Genomic DNA, 15,240 nt, shown 5'->3' on the forward strand with positions numbered 1-15,240 from the left:
AGTTTATAGTTGTTGATTGCCATGTTTAGGCAATCACGAGGCCCATGAAAGTAATGGAAGTCCGCCCTGACCCAAAAAATTGTGTAAGAATTTTAAAGAGATTTATAGATTTAAGGATGTTAAAAGTGATTTACTCCTCCGTTTATATGTGCTTTTCATTTTTATCCTAAAAAAATATGAATATTTCATTTTGAAAAAATCATCCCAGTTTAATATCTAATACATCAACTTATTTATAATTTATACCATTATTAAATATTATTAATTATAAAAATCTCAATATCCACTAATAATACTTTAACGATTCTTCTCCTTATCTCTTATTTTAATAATTTATTCTAAAATTCATTTGTGCATTTTTAAATTTTTTTTTTAAAAAAAAGGTGGTGGCAGGGATAATAAGAGAAGAGATGTGGGACCTTTGCATGCATGGTGACACGTGGGATAATACCCGCCTTTTCCTTCTCAACACTTATTTGGCGGGGACATTTATCCCAACCTCAATTCAGGCCCTTTTTCGTCATTCCACTTCTCCAATTAGGGTTGGATTTTTCTCGGTGCCCGTGCCTCTCTCTCTTCTTTCTCTCTCTATGATCCCTCTGCTCAGTTCGCCATTTCCCCCCTTTGCCTACCTGCTTTCTGGGGTTTCTCCGTCTCTCTCTATGTCTTACTCCCAGAATTAAACTACTTCTCCTTGTGATTAACAAGATCATGTGACCATTCTGCGAAATTCTGCTTCCCAACATTCATTCATCTTTAGTCGCGAAACAATCTTTTTCCTTTCCCGCTTTGAAAGAGTAAACAGCGATCACAAAAAGGAAGCCATGGAATCTAGCCAAAAGGTAAAGAGGAAGGAGAATTAGTTTATTGAGAGATGGGATCAGTCTTCCGTTGCAATTCACAAGTATTTCAAGTGATCCATCGCACACTCTTTTTACTTATATTTTCAAAATCTCCCCTTTCGCTGATGTACTTACTTATCTGGTCTTTTAGGAAGAGGGTTCGTCGACGATCGGAGCGGAGATCGAGAAATACTGCTCCGACTGCAGAACTACCACCACGCCGCTGTGGAGGAGCGGCCCTTCAGGCCCTAAGGTCTCAATTTCTCATCAATCGATCCATAAAAAAGTTCATTTTTTTCCCAATTCGGGATCTCTTCTTGTGAAGCTAATTCTGTTTGCTGTGTGTGTTTTTTCCCCTCAGTCTCTGTGTAATGCTTGCGGGATCAGACACAGAAAGAAGCGGGTGGTGGCGGTGGCGGTGGCGAAGAACGATGTGAGGAAGGGGAAAATAGGGAAAACGAGGAACTTGATGCCTCTGGGGAAGGAAGTAGAGGTGGCGGAGGGGCGGAGGTCGACGGCGGCGGCGAAGAGGCTGAGGAGGCCGAAAGAGTGGGGTGAAGTTGAGAGGGCTGCCCTGCTTCTGATGGCTCTGTCTTGTGGTGCTGTTTTTGCCTAGATTGGTGTGAGAAAGAGTAGCTATTTTCTTCATGGTTTTACTAGGGTTGTAGATTGAAGAAAGGGGGTTAGGAGTTAGTGGTTTCATTTTCCTTTGTTTTGTTGGGCTTGGGGTGTTAGAATTGAAAAAAAAAAGCAAGTGTAAATATCGATGGAAATCATCAATGAAGTGTTTTTCTTTTCAAGTCTTTATTTTATTCTCAGCATTAAATAAATCATTTGCCTAGTCGAGTAGCTAGGCTTTCTCTGTTCGTGCAAATTCATCTACTTTTTGACCTTGTTCAAGGTTGACTAGTGAGGGATTGGTTCAGTCATTTGTATAAAGTACTCTACATATGTATGATTCAACAAATTAAGGCACGTCAAAGATGTCCGCTGACAATAAGGTCTGCTCATCACCTAGTTTTAATCAAATAGTAATCAATATGTTAAGACCAACTATTTAAAAAGATAAAAGTGAACTTACAATTCCCATTTCAACCCAAGTCAGTCCAACCCAAAAATAAAGAACAGTACTCCCATTTAAATAGGAATAACTTTCTTTATGAATCGAACAAGATCCCATGAGAAAAGCATCACTATTCTGATAGTAAAAAGTGATTATTTCCAAGTATGCAAAGAGGGTGTGGTGTATTTACCACTCCACCAAACCCAAACTTCCATTCTATGCTACTTATAAGATAGCACTTGCTAGTTGCTACTACATAACAGGACAACCACTACATTTTATACTAAATGAAGAAGGTCAATGAGAGCTTGAATCTAGCAATACTATTTGAAAATAGGAAGTGTACCTTTATGGCTTTATTTCACCAAATCTGTTTTCCAATATGCAGCTATATTCCTTTCGTTCCAATTATGGTATAAAACCAGGAGATTAAACTCATGATTTTAGCAACAAACCACCTAATGCAACTGAAGATCATGCTCAACTCTTCATGGAGAAGCTACTCTGTTATTAAAAGCATAACTTTGCAGCCTAATTAGTAACTAAAGGAGGATAGTTTATACATAAGCATCCACGATTGCCTTGTAAAGTTGTCATGGCCATTGAAAGAGGATTCAAATATAAGTGCCTAGAAAAAATAAATAGACGATCTAACATAGTTAATCAGAAATGGAAGCAATCCGAAGAATCTGGTAGATAAATATGAAAGTGACCATAAAAGCCGGACAAAATAAACACTCAGCATCAATCTATAAGGCAAAAGAGTCTAATCTATAACTAGTTAAATTAAAACATGGCCAAACTAAGATAGTAAATGATGGAGATGATCATAAGTATAGACATTCCAAATATACAAAATTCCAGGAAATTTTTGTGTGAGTGAGTGACCTATAGAGTGTAATCAAATAAGAAGTGTTCTCCCAGCAGCTAATAACAAAATGAACACTCATACTCCCGAAAGTTTACCAGAGATACCTTTTTCTTCATCCTTATCAGTTTTGATATCATTCTTACTGTCCATTTGCTTGGACTCCCGCTGGTTAGGAGCAGTTCCGACCCCTCCAGTGAGTGACTGCTGATAGAAAACCCCTCCAACAATAGTCAAGAGCAAACACACCAAACCAAAAGGAGTGGCATGCTTATCCCATATCAACACATTGATAGCAACAGTCAAAAACTTGTTCACAACCCCTGTAACTGTAAATGCAGTAGCGGATATAGCCTTTCTCGCCGCGAAGCCAAAAAAGCTAATGAGCAACCCAAACACACAAGACAAAGACACTGCAGAAAATGCAACGGGTTCAAGGAAATCCGATCCACTCGAGGATCCCAGAGCTGCAAAGACATCAGCATACTCCCCTGTCAAAACCCAAAACAGGGGAGCTATCATCAACGACAAAAGATTATTGTACAACACAAATCCCCAAGTGTTCAATCCAAGATTAGTCACAATGTGCTTGATGTAAACCATCTCTGTCGTGATAGTCACCAAATAGGCGAAAGCCCACGAATACGCAGTCAGCGTAAACCCATCATCGGTCGCTACATATCCAACCGCGCCCCCCAAAATGATCACCAGTGAAAGGAAAGTCAATTTAGAAGGACAAGGCTGCCTCCTAAACGCTGTGTCAGCTATGGCCACAAGAAGTGGAGTCAAAGATCTGAAAACTATGAAGGTATCAACATTGGCATGACGAAGGAGGTTCGTATTCGTGAAAATAGCCAGATAAAACACCAATGCTGCAGGAAGGAACTTCTTGGCTGTGTCTAGATTAAAAGGATCGTAGTGCAAGAGCCCAAGTTTACCAAGAAGCCAAACACCTGCAGCTGAAGTTAAATACTGGAGAGCAGTGAGTAAACCAGGGTAATTAAACTTGGTAATCGCTAATTTGTTGATCAGAGTGCAAGCTGGAGCAGAGAGCATAGCCGATTACCAAGCTGCTAGTTGCGCAGTATTGCTTCTGCGCCTCCAACCGTATCAACGCCATCATTGCGGGGCTTTTAAATTGGAGAAATTTAGCTGAGTTAAGCTAAATCCTGGTGGAATCGATATGGATTCATCAGCTCGTTAGCAGAATAGACGATCTGTCCCTGATAAAAAATAGGGTGAAGAGAAACCCTAAAAATTGATGAGGGAAATGAGAAGGAAAAAATTGTGGCAAAATTGACAAGAAATGTGGTTCATGTAAAGCTAAATCAAGGTCAAATAAATGCGTGGAATGGAAAACCATATGATCGAAATCAGTGAATTCAATGTAGAAAGGACAAGGAAGCATGGATTGAAGAAAAAAAATCAATGGAGCTTTGTAAAAGAAATTAAAATGGACAAAATATACGAAGAAATTCAAAATAGAATGTTAAATTATGAAATTTCAAATTTTTATTGCCAAAGATACATCATCGCTGTGATCAGTACTTAAACCAAATTTAATTTAAATTAGTATTACGCCTATAGATTAATTAAATGTAATTAGATATTTTGGTTTTTTATTTTCTTTGTTTTAGATTTGAGACTTGATTCAAACAAAATAACAGAATCTGTTGAGTCAATATCAATTTTCACAAAATGAGCACCAATTATCCAGCTCCGATGACCGCCACGTCAACGGCCAATAACAACCTCTTCGCCGCCGTGGACATGGGTACCAACTCATTCAAACTTACGCTTGCCAAGGTCGATCCATTTTCCGGCCGATTCCTCACCCTCAGCCGCCTCAAAGAACCAGTCGTCCTCGGCCTCGACACCACAGCCTCCTCCGCCGCCATCTCCGCCGACTCCCTCGACCGCTCAATCTCCGCCCTCCGCACTTTCCAAAACTACCTCCACTCCCACCGCCTTCCCCCCTCCCATCTCCGCCTCGTCGCCACGTCAGCCGTCCGCGAAGCTTCCAACAAATCCCAATTCATCCAAACCATCAGCGAAACCCTAGGTCTCGGCGTAGAAATCATCTCTGGCGCCGAAGAGGCGCGCCTCATTTACCTCGGAGTTCTACAATTCTTCCCGGTTTACAGCTCTACGGTTCTTACAATTGACATCGGCGGCGGCTCTACTGAATTCACCATTGCGAAAGGGGGAAAAGTTCTGTATTCGAAATCATTGAGATTAGGGCACGTCACATTAACTCGGAGATATCCCGATGTTGAGCAAATGCGGGAACATATTCGTAATGAAATAGAAGCTTCTGGATTGATCGGGAAAATCAGGGAGTTCAAACTCGATACAGTGATAGGCTCCTCGGGTACGATTAATGCTATCGAGAAGGCTGTGTGTAAAGGCTATGCAGTTAAGGCAGAGGTGGAAACCGTTGGTGTGCCTGAGGAATTTGGGAAAAGGGAGTGGAGGTTTACTAGGCACGAGCTGAGTTGTCTACTGCAGAGTTTGTATGAGGAAGACAAGGGAATGGAGGGGAGGCTTAGAAGAATGGAGTTTTTCAAGAGGCGAGGTGCGTTCATCTTGGCAGGAACTGTTTTACTGGATGAGATATTTGGGAGGCTGGGGATTGAGGAAATGGAGGTTTCAGGGTATGCATTAGGGGAGGGGGTGCTTGCAGAGATGGCGGGGCGCGTTTTTGAGGGGTTTGATTTGAATGCTAATGCACGGTGGAGGTCCGTTTTCAGGCTTGCTTTGAGGTTTAATAATAAGAAGAGGATGAATGCTGCTACAACGTATGCAGCAATCGCAAGGGTATAGAGGAACATTTATTTAATGGATCATTCATTCTGTGTGCAATCTCCTTTCCTGTTGCTTATTAATTTGGGTTTTTCAGGATATTTGTGAAGGTTTGAGGAAATTGAATGACAATCATGATAATAAGCTCTCAGTGTCCTTGGATCACAGGGATCTTGAATGCCTGGATGCTGCTTGTTTGCTTCACAATATTGGCCTATATACTGGCAAAAAGGGTTATCACAAGCAGTCTTATCGCGTGATAATGGTGAGTGCATTTTGTGCTGTATGCTTCATTTTATCTTATGGTCGGAGGTACTTGTGAAATCTTAATTCCAATGCATGCAACGTCCAACCTTGTTGGATGTAACTTTATATGTCTTGTCGATTGTATTGGACAAGGGATGTATAATCTGATGGTATGAGAAGTCACTATTTATCTAAGTTGCAGGAAAAAATTACCCTAGTATTCGTTCCATGATCAGCTGGATAGTTTTGACTCTCAATCCTCTTGCCTGTAAATATTTTAGTTGGATGTAGCCTATATCTTTTCATAATCATGGTGTTCTGCCTTTTTGTTTTCAGAATGGGGATCACCTCTGCGGATATACTGAGGAAGAGATTAAGGTATATACTTTTTCGATGTGATGTAATTCAGTTTTAAAGGGCTTTGGTATTAACTCGCTTTTCAAAGCTTTCAGCTGACTGCATTGCTTGTGAGATATCATAGGAAAAAATATCCCAAAAAAGATGCTTTTAAGGGACCTGCTAAACAGGTTAAATCTCTGTACAATACCTATGTGCATTTGATTTTGTGGTTTAGGTTCTTGTTAGTTTACCTTTGTGTTTGGTAAAGCAGAAATTCAGAGTTCTCTGTACGATTATGCGGTTAGCTTATGCAGTGCAGCAATGTCTCCCTGGGGATATTCAAGTAGCAGAATTTGCATATTCTCCAGAAGGTTACAAATTGGTATGTTCAGTTTATATTTATATATAACTTCTCCCATTCTTTCTAGCTGTTAATATCCTGGCATAGGATTGAATTGAATTCATTCCATGAAGCAATGCACTGATGTAAGTACATTCAGGTACTCAATGCAAGCGAGGCAAGAAATCAGTCTGCCGAGGATGTCCAAGCATTAGCTGACATCATCCAACCATTAGATGAGGATAACAATGTGTTGATGGAGAAAGAATTGGAACATTTTAGGATGGTAGTAGTACTTACTATTCTGGTTTCATTTAATTCCTTTGAAATTCTAGCTCTCTCTTATTCTGACAAGGCGACAACCATATCCTTCTGAATCAGCATCAAAACATGTATGCCATTGCAGGTTTTCAGGGAAAAATTGTCTATTTTAGTTACTGGAACCGTTCCTGGCGGCTAGGCTGTGAAGTGAAGCCCTTAATCAGTTTGGTTGTTTACTATCCGGGTAGAGTTTGTAACAGGCTAAAGAATATGAATTCCTCAGCATCTCCTCTCCATGCTATGATCAAGAAGCTTGTAAGGTTGATTGGTTCCTGTATTCTTTACATGTATAGCCATTATAACAAATAGAAGTTCAATACCAAAAGGAAATATCTTGTGTTAATGTATCAGGAAAAAAAAGTTGGAATATAAAATGAATGCAGTGAAGCTGGTGTGCTAGAGCTTGCACTGAATGTGGTTTACTGCAGAGGCCTTGATAAATGTTTTTTTTAAAGAGGATCAATAATGGCACTCATATGGTTGGATGAGAAACGTCTTACCAATTGAGTTGCGTTTCATCGTCGCTTTGATATATGTTTTCTTTATGGTAACTACTTTCTATGTTGTATATGTAACACATATGTAGAGTGTAGTCAATATTGTCCATAAGTACTTGTTGAACTCAGATCGATCAATTTAGTAAGTACTCACAAGATCGTATGCTTAAGAACAAACACAGGAATTTGAAAATTAAGAAATCGGATTACTTTCCTGGATAGATTCCTGAAAAGCAAACATGACCAAAATAGAAAAATGATTCTACTAACTATGTAATAAAAGGGAGTATTAGAGCATCTCCAATGCCGGCTAGCCGATCCGCGTCGCTAGCCGGTCGGCTAGCCGAACCATTAGAGCAGGCGAGCGAGAAATCGGCGAAATTTTTGGCGTGGGCTGGCCGATGCGCTGGCCGCCATTGTGGCGGCCCGATCGGCCAGCGCCGATTTTTGATTTTTTTTTTGATTTTTTTAAAACCTATATAAACGCGATTTTAGTTTCATTTTCATTTTTAAAACCTATATAAACGCCACTGACCCCACGGAGAAGATGTTTCTTCACTCGATGCCTGAGAGCATGCGGGTTGATTTGGATACCGCGAGGGCACAGATGGGGGTTCCGACGTGGGGTTAGATACCCCGGGTGGCGGCAGCGGCGACGGCGACGAGGAGTAGAGAGTGGCGGGGCTCGTGTGTGGAAGCCTTTTTTTTTTAAAAAAATCATGTATTTTTTAATAAATCTTTGAATTAATTTTCCTGTATCTGTGTCGTAAATTTAATCCGTAATTTAATCGTAATTTTAATTCCGTAAATATAGTATATTTTGAATTATTTTTATTGCGGCTGACATAAATCTGATATGGCAGGTGGATTTTTAGTGCTATTGACGTGGCAGCAAGAGAGAGTGGCTGACCTATTTACATTGGAGATGCTCTTGTTTTCTTATTTAAAACCTTTTTTCATACAGTAATGACTCGTTGCCTTGGAGTTAAAACATTTTTCATTTATACCCATAAATTGTGAAGTTCATATCCAAACGACCCATTTACTGAAAATAAAATCCAATTTGAAAGCGCGGGAAGTTCACCACTTCTGAACTCTCGCCGGCGGGAAGAAAATGGACGGCGACGATTTGGAGTTAGAGAAGACGAGATTGATAAGCTTGGCTCTGGAATTCGGGTTCGACGGGGAGTCCGCCCATAGCTGTTTGGATCGTCTTGTTCAACTATATGGTAAACTATTCCCCCTTTTCTTTCACGCCCAAAACCCTTATGGCTTATGCTATGTTTTTCTCTCATTTCACTTTGCTGTTAATGCCTGACTTGCTCATGTCTCCGCATATTGATATTTCTCAAAGCTGCCTAATTTCCTATATGTAACTACTTAGTATGAAGAACTTTAAGCAATTTTTATGCTCTATTCTGAATTTCATTTCGAAGGCATGCCAAAATTCCTGGTTTCATTTTTTAAGGTGATGATGGGCGAGATTTCATCAGTGTGGAGCATTGTGGTGATGACTTTCTTGCATCACTAGCTGAATTTATGCAAGAGACTCAGGCTGAAGATTGGGATGATGAGCAAGCTATGGAATCAGAAGCTTGCGGTGCTTTGACTGAGATCCTGGACAAGGATCATCCCAGTAATTATGATTCAGAGGCTACAGAAAATAGAAGCGAAATTTATGTCATAGAAGATTCTCCTGAATCTCGAAAGCATCACAACGTAATGCATATAGATTCTTCAAGTGACAGTGAAGAGGCAAGCCAAAATATTTCCAGCAAACGATTCAAGTCGTCCTTTAATATTGGTTTAAATGGAAATGGTTGGGACCCCTCTACGAGTTCAGTAAAACCTCCATCAATTTCTGTAAGGACTTCTTATCCTTAATATCAATTACTAGGGTTATGTATAAACCTGTTGCTTTAGAATCCTTGATTCTTTGCAGCCACCCTTCCCTTCCACGGCTCCACCCCTACAATATCTGATATTTATGTGGATAAATATAACTACTTACAATATCCTTTAAAGCAGCTTATACCAGGGATGAAGAATTATGAATAGGCCTATGAATCTTTAACCTGCCTTTGTGTTGCTTCAAAGCCCATCAGTTTTCCCCTGCCCAAAAGGAGTAAGATAGACAAGAGTGTTTAACATTCTCTGCTTCCAAGTAATGATGTGCAATTATTTTTGCAGGCCCATCGAAATGATCCTACTCGAAGTTTAGATTCATCAGTTTCCCATGAAACATGGAACTCCAGTTTATGTGAGAATAGGCATGGATCTCTCACATATGAGGAGCTGCAAAAACTAGATGATTTTGAATTGGCAAACAATGTTGTCTTTGGTAACAGAAGTTTTCGACACTTGCAGCATCAAGCGTGTAAAGCATTTGTCGCTAATCGCGATTGTTTTGTTCTTATGCCCACTGGAGGTGGTAAAAGCCTTTGTTACCAGGTGAGTGCCAAGATGGTACACTAGGCCTTTCTCTATGAAATTTATTGGACTATCATATCTGCCTGCAAAACTACTAAGATATAACCCTATGATACCCATTTTTGTAGATAACTTGCATGACATAATTATGAGAAATTGCCTAGTTTTCTCATGACTTGATCATTCTTTGCTTGTGCTAGGATGTAGGCTCTGTTGTTTTCTTTCAACTTTCTAGGGACAAACCATCTTCATTGTATAATTATTATTATCTGAGCTCTCCATCTTCATTGCCCTCCTTATAGTTGCACATTTTGTTAGTCTGTTTCTTGACCAAACAGTTTATTGACCTTATTTTGATCATGGGTTCTCAAGGATTCATTCTGTTATTGTTGGAGAAGTTCATAGACCACAGTTTTCCAAGTTCCCGACTAATGATGTTAATTGTTAGTCTGTTCTAAACTATTGTAAAGTTTTTTTCCACAAATAAACATATGATTTATAAAATATGAAGTAATTATAACAATTTTACTATCTAAAAAATAGTTCAATCAAAAAAAGGAAAAAGTCATTTTTTTGACAAAAGGCCAACTAGGCCTAAGGCAGGTGTAGCTGAAGCTTTGTATAGGAAACTTTCTGCAGTACTGCATTTATTGACTATATTAGACTTGAAACTTTGCATGTAGTTTGAAGTAAGGTATTTATCAAAGTCCTTGTACTATTAGTGAGTCGAGTGCCATAAACCTGAAAAGCGTATATTAGCTGAAGTTGAACACACTAGATCCAAGTGGCTGCATCCCTCTTTTTGTTTAGATGAGTATTATTTTAAATTCAAACAGCAGGATGTTTCAGGCCCCTGGGACTAAGAATTATGGCTTCATCTATGTGCAGGCTAATTAATTGACAATTAAATTATGCATACAATTATTCTTCTTTGGTGATAATGCTTGTTCTATATCACAATTATGCTTTCTTTCATAACAACCGTAGATAATACCAACATCAATGATCACTGATCAGGATAGGTTCCTAAACTGTATAGTAGGAAACATTCTCATATGATCCACTTCCTAATTCCTTACACATAGGGATTTATATTTGTTTTCTTACTTGGTCATACCATATAGTGCAGCTTCCAGCCATTTTGCAGCCAGGTGTTACAATTGTTATATCTCCACTTCTCTCACTCATTCAAGATCAGATTGTTGCACTGAATTTCAAATATGGTATACCAGCGACTTTCTTAAATTCTCAACAGAAGCCATCACAAGCAGCAGCCGTGCTACAAGAATTAAGGTACACGACAGTGTATTCTCCACGCGTATATTTTTATATTCTCCATGTTTATTGGTGTAATATTACATGTATTTTCCACCTCCTCATTTGTCCAGTCAAACACTCCTCTCAAGCTGTCATTATCAGGCCAGTGCCACTTAAATTTTTCATAAATTTAGAATGTGTTTCCTACAAATCCAATATCACGTAGCAATTCCATGTCCAACTCATATTATTGTTTGAATGTAATCGTCATTAGTTTTACCATCCTATGCAACAGCAAACATTTTATACACCTGGAGGAAATGAAAGACCTAATATGAACATAACAGGGTCATCATTTGCATATAATAGAGCATTTTATTCTTTTTCTTTCACTTGATTGCCAAGTGATCTAAATAGTGATTAAATTTACTACTTCATTCTTTTCCTAGCCTGTTTATTATTGTGACTTTGTTTAGAGTGCAAGACATATTATGCCAAAATTATGGATACTATGGTCTTTATGGGATCAACTGCTGGAAATGTACAAGGATCTCAGTCGATTTCTCAGATTATTACTTAACATCAGAGGTTTTATGTGAAATCACAGGAAGGTGGTATTATGTGCACCGCATATTGATATAGCTTCAAATTGAAGTGCAAACTGCAGCTACTCAACATAAATACATTGATTGTTCATTAATTTTTCCATCTCACATTTTGCATTTTGTTTGAATGTTCTAGGAAAGAAAAGCCTTCCTGTAAACTTCTATATGTAACTCCAGAAAGGGTTGCTGGAAATATGTCATTCCAAGAGATCCTAAGAGTTCTGCATAGGAAGGTAAATCCTTTCTATGCTGTGGGATATCAAGGCAATGTTTGATGCTTGACTCTTTCAACTTTTCCGATGCTTTCTTCATGATAATGAGTATGAAAATATTAGCATCAATGCAGGGACTTTTATCAGGATTTGTTGTTGATGAAGCTCACTGTCTGAGGTATGCTGTTCACTGAGATTTTCCAGTGACAAGTTCTAGCACGTTAAAGAATAAAGATTTTGATAAAAGGGAAAGAACTTAAAAAAACAAATTTTTCAAATCAAGATAGTTATCATCGATGGCATAAATATGTTCTGAGTCCACGAAGCCTGTGCTGCATGTCTTTAAAATCGAGCCTACATGATAAAGTGTTGGATTAATGATACGGCTAGTTTGAAGAGAAGGGTTTATTTTCTGTAATCTCTTTGCTATGTTTCTCAGCCAGTGGGGCCATGACTTCCGTCCGGATTATAGAGTACTAGGATGCCTCAAGCAGAACTTTCCATATGTTCCTGTGATGGCTTTAACTGCCACTGCAACCCCTGTAGTTCGAAAGGTTAGATTACCGGCATTTGGTTACATCTGAATTAGCTAATAGTATCTCTTAACTGTCAAGCTCTAAAGTGATCTTACGACCAGGATATCATAAACTCGTTGCGAATCCCCAGGGCAATGGTGCTTGAAGCAAGTTTTGATAGACCAAACTTGAAGTATGAAGTGATAGGGAAAACTAAAGAACCGCTCAAACAGCTTGGGAATTTACTGATGGATCGTTTCAAAAATTTGTGTGGAATTGTATACTGCCTTTCAAAAAACGAATGTGTGGAGGTTTCAAAATATATAAATGACAAATTCAAGATCAAAGCAGTGTATTACCATGCTGGTTTGTCTGCTCGTCAGAGGATTGCAGCTCAGCAAAAATGGCATAGTGGAGAAGCCCATGTTGTTTGTGCTACCATCGCTTTTGGGATGGGAATAGACAAACCTGATGTTGTGAGTCTTACTGTCTGTTCTTTGAATTTTGTGTCTATTGTTCTTCATTTCCTTTCTAGGATTGAAGTTTGAAAATACACGAAACTGAATTGTCAGCGATTAAGAGAGAGACATTTTCTATATTACAATTGCTGAAGGGCCTGTGAATCTGTGCATTATCCCAAAAGTAGTACTGAATTTCGAAAATCTTATTTTTGCAAGAATTTATAATGATGAACTTGATTCCTTGTCACTTTTTTCAGCGTTTCGTTGTTCACAACACCATGTCCAAATCAATAGAGAGTTATTATCAGGAATCTGGAAGGGCAGGACGAGATAATCTACCTTCCAAATGCATTCTTCTGTATCAGAAGAAGGATTTCAGTCGGACTGTATGCATGCTTAGGAGTGGACAAACTGGTAAAAGAGAAAGCTTCAAACTAGCCATGGATCAAGCTCGGAAAATGCAAACATATTGTGAACTCAAGGTACAGACTGCAACTCTATGGAGATGCCAAGATCATCTTACTTAGAATTTTCTTATAAATGTAAAATTGCAACTGCTGCAGGATAAATGCCGTAGGAAAGCTTTACTAGAACACTTTGGAGAATCCTTTGACCCCAATGCCTGCAGAAATGGCTCCAATCCTTGTGATAACTGTCTCAAGTTATCTTCATGATCAGGAATGCCTCATATTGAGAGAGATGTGTTTGCAATATATGAAACAACTCATGCTTCATGGAGAATATTATCTTCAATACAAGCAGGTCTCTTTCTATTTCCTTTCACTTGTAACCGCCTTAATTATTTCTCATGTATGGAACATATTTTCTAAGTAGATCCATACTTTTGAGGTGTTAACAATTATGGAGTAGAAATTAGTCAGCAATATGAGAGTTTGGTGTTTGGATTATGTGGTGTAGATGATTTTTCCATTGTGTTGAAAGCAACCTGAACAGCCCAACTCCCATGTGCCCAAAAAACAGAAGAATGGGAAAACGTGTTTTGACTAATCATCTAGCACTGTGTCTATTAATGCTAATAAAATATATAGGGATGGGTCATTGTTATATGCTCCATCTAATTAGTATAAATTGGGGTTTTCAGTTAGCATCTTATGATAGTGGAATCTGGATGGGCCCTCAATCAGAGATCTAGCCACAAGGATTTTCTTGACTATTTGTTCTAGTATGGTTTTAATCATAACAGCTCTTCCACCCACTATTTTATCTATTTATTTATATCTTCAAAATTTGGCCCCTGCCCCAATTCTGCTCATCTTAGAAATCACTCACCAAGATTTAGGGATTGGCCCCTGTTCATATTCTTCTACCAATTGCTATAAATTTAACCCCTTCCCTTTATTATTGAGGTTTTTCAATATGAAAGTACTATATAGGAATAATTATAGTGATTATGATAGTGGTTGAAAATGAAGAATAGTGCCAAATAATAGATTGAACAGAATCGTTGGCCCCCAAAACCCCATTGATGTTGGCTACAGTTTGAATATTTGCCTATAATTATGGTTGGAGGGGGGCCTTAGTCCATCATGAATGATGCAGAATGGCGTTATACTTATATCCAACATCAATATGCCTTAAATATGTGACATGATGCAATTTCATTCAAACAAAAAGTGTATATTCACCGTCAATTTTAAGTTAAATTAATCCGCACAGAGAGAACATCTGATGGAGTGATGGGAGTATAAATTTGTACACATACCTCTATTAAATAATTTATTGTCCTATTTTATTCCTCTATATATATACATTCAGTTTAATGGTAATAGCGTAATATATTTATTCTTTGTGTATTTTACTGTTTCAAGTGTTATCAATTTATTAATATTGACTAAATCTATTGTGGTTGCATGGAAAGGATGGATAGGTATTAAATTTGTTTGTTTGTTGGTTGGTTGGTTTGTTTATTCTTCCTTCCCCTTTTCATTTACTTCTCGACCTTGAGAATGGCAATCTTGTTTAGAGGAACGACCGAAGACGACACAAAGTAAAAGAACATTTTACAAAACCAAGTATGGAATTTGAAATTGCAATAAATGTTGGAAATTCTCTTTTTTATTACTATATGCGATAATATCCAACATATTTTTTTATAATACAGTAAAAGTGTAAAACTATTCATCATATTATCTTTCTTCCAAAAGATACAAATCTTTTGCAGTGGTTGAGACTTGAGTCTTGAGATGATGATGAAAAGGACATGAAATAAGAATAATACGTCTCGACTTCTATGGGAATTGGGAGGAGCTATAAGAGCATCTCCAATAGCTTTAGGTTAGGCAAGGCTAGTCATTCTCTCTCTCTGCCATGTCATCAGCACTAAAATTTCACATGCCACATCATTATTTTAAGTAAATAGGCTAGCCGCAATAAAAATAATTCAAAACAACTAAATTTATGGAATTAAATTTACGATAAATT

General features: G+C 38.3%; 3 protein-coding genes and 1 pseudogene across 7 annotated transcripts; 3 read left to right on the plus strand and 1 right to left on the minus strand.

Moving 5' to 3' along the window:
- Positions 1–542: 542 nt before the first annotated feature.
- LOC125222410 (GATA transcription factor 15) lies at positions 543–1,642 on the plus strand. Of its 3 annotated transcripts, none has more exons than XM_048124992.2 (3): positions 543–904; positions 994–1,095; positions 1,204–1,642. In XM_048124992.2, exons 1-3 carry the CDS (start codon positions 875–877, stop codon positions 1,456–1,458), a joined length of 387 nt encoding a protein of 128 aa, XP_047980949.1. In that variant the 5' UTR covers positions 543–874; the 3' UTR covers positions 1,459–1,642. The 3 variants fall into 3 exon arrangements, with proteins under 3 accessions (XP_047980949.1, XP_047980948.1, XP_047980950.1); XM_048124991.2 differs by having other exon boundaries at positions 544–913; XM_048124993.2 differs by having other exon boundaries at positions 546–842.
- Positions 1,643–2,575: 933 nt separating this feature from the next.
- On the minus strand, positions 2,576–4,219 carry LOC125222409 (GDP-fucose transporter 1 pseudogene; annotated as a pseudogene).
- Positions 4,220–4,416: 197 nt separating this feature from the next.
- LOC125222408 (Ppx-GppA phosphatase) lies at positions 4,417–7,243 on the plus strand. Of its 3 annotated transcripts, XR_016134503.1 has the most exons (8): positions 4,418–5,590; positions 5,673–5,840; positions 6,158–6,199; positions 6,274–6,348; positions 6,432–6,542; positions 6,661–6,786; positions 6,907–7,081; positions 7,173–7,243. XR_016134503.1 is itself a non-coding variant. In XM_048124988.2 (7 exons), the coding sequence occupies exons 1-7, from the start codon at positions 4,472–4,474 to the stop codon at positions 6,958–6,960; spliced, it is 1,695 nt and encodes a 564-aa protein (XP_047980945.1). In that variant the 5' UTR covers positions 4,418–4,471; the 3' UTR covers positions 6,961–7,243. The 3 variants fall into 3 exon arrangements, 2 of the variants coding, with proteins under 2 accessions (XP_047980947.1, XP_047980945.1); XM_048124988.2 differs by having other exon boundaries at positions 6,907–7,243; XM_048124990.2 differs by lacking the exons at positions 6,661–6,786; positions 6,907–7,081; positions 7,173–7,243 and having other exon boundaries at positions 4,417–5,590; positions 6,267–6,348.
- On the plus strand, positions 6,956–13,706 carry RECQI1 (RECQ helicase l1). Its single transcript, XM_048124986.2, has 11 exons — positions 6,956–7,081; positions 8,182–8,547; positions 8,787–9,181; positions 9,509–9,769; positions 10,878–11,041; positions 11,747–11,843; positions 11,957–12,000; positions 12,262–12,376; positions 12,460–12,813; positions 13,056–13,280; positions 13,362–13,706. The coding sequence occupies exons 2-11, from the start codon at positions 8,433–8,435 to the stop codon at positions 13,470–13,472; spliced, it is 1,881 nt and encodes a 626-aa protein (XP_047980943.1). The 5' UTR covers positions 6,956–7,081; positions 8,182–8,432; the 3' UTR covers positions 13,473–13,706.
- The last annotated feature ends 1,534 nt before the right edge of the window (positions 13,707–15,240 follow it).

This window comes from Salvia hispanica, chromosome 1 (genome assembly GCF_029641045.1).
Source record: "Salvia hispanica isolate PSC_SH4W2 chromosome 1, Shi_PSC_v1, whole genome shotgun sequence".
In the NCBI taxonomy this organism is placed as follows: domain Eukaryota; kingdom Viridiplantae; phylum Streptophyta; class Magnoliopsida; order Lamiales; family Lamiaceae; genus Salvia; species Salvia hispanica.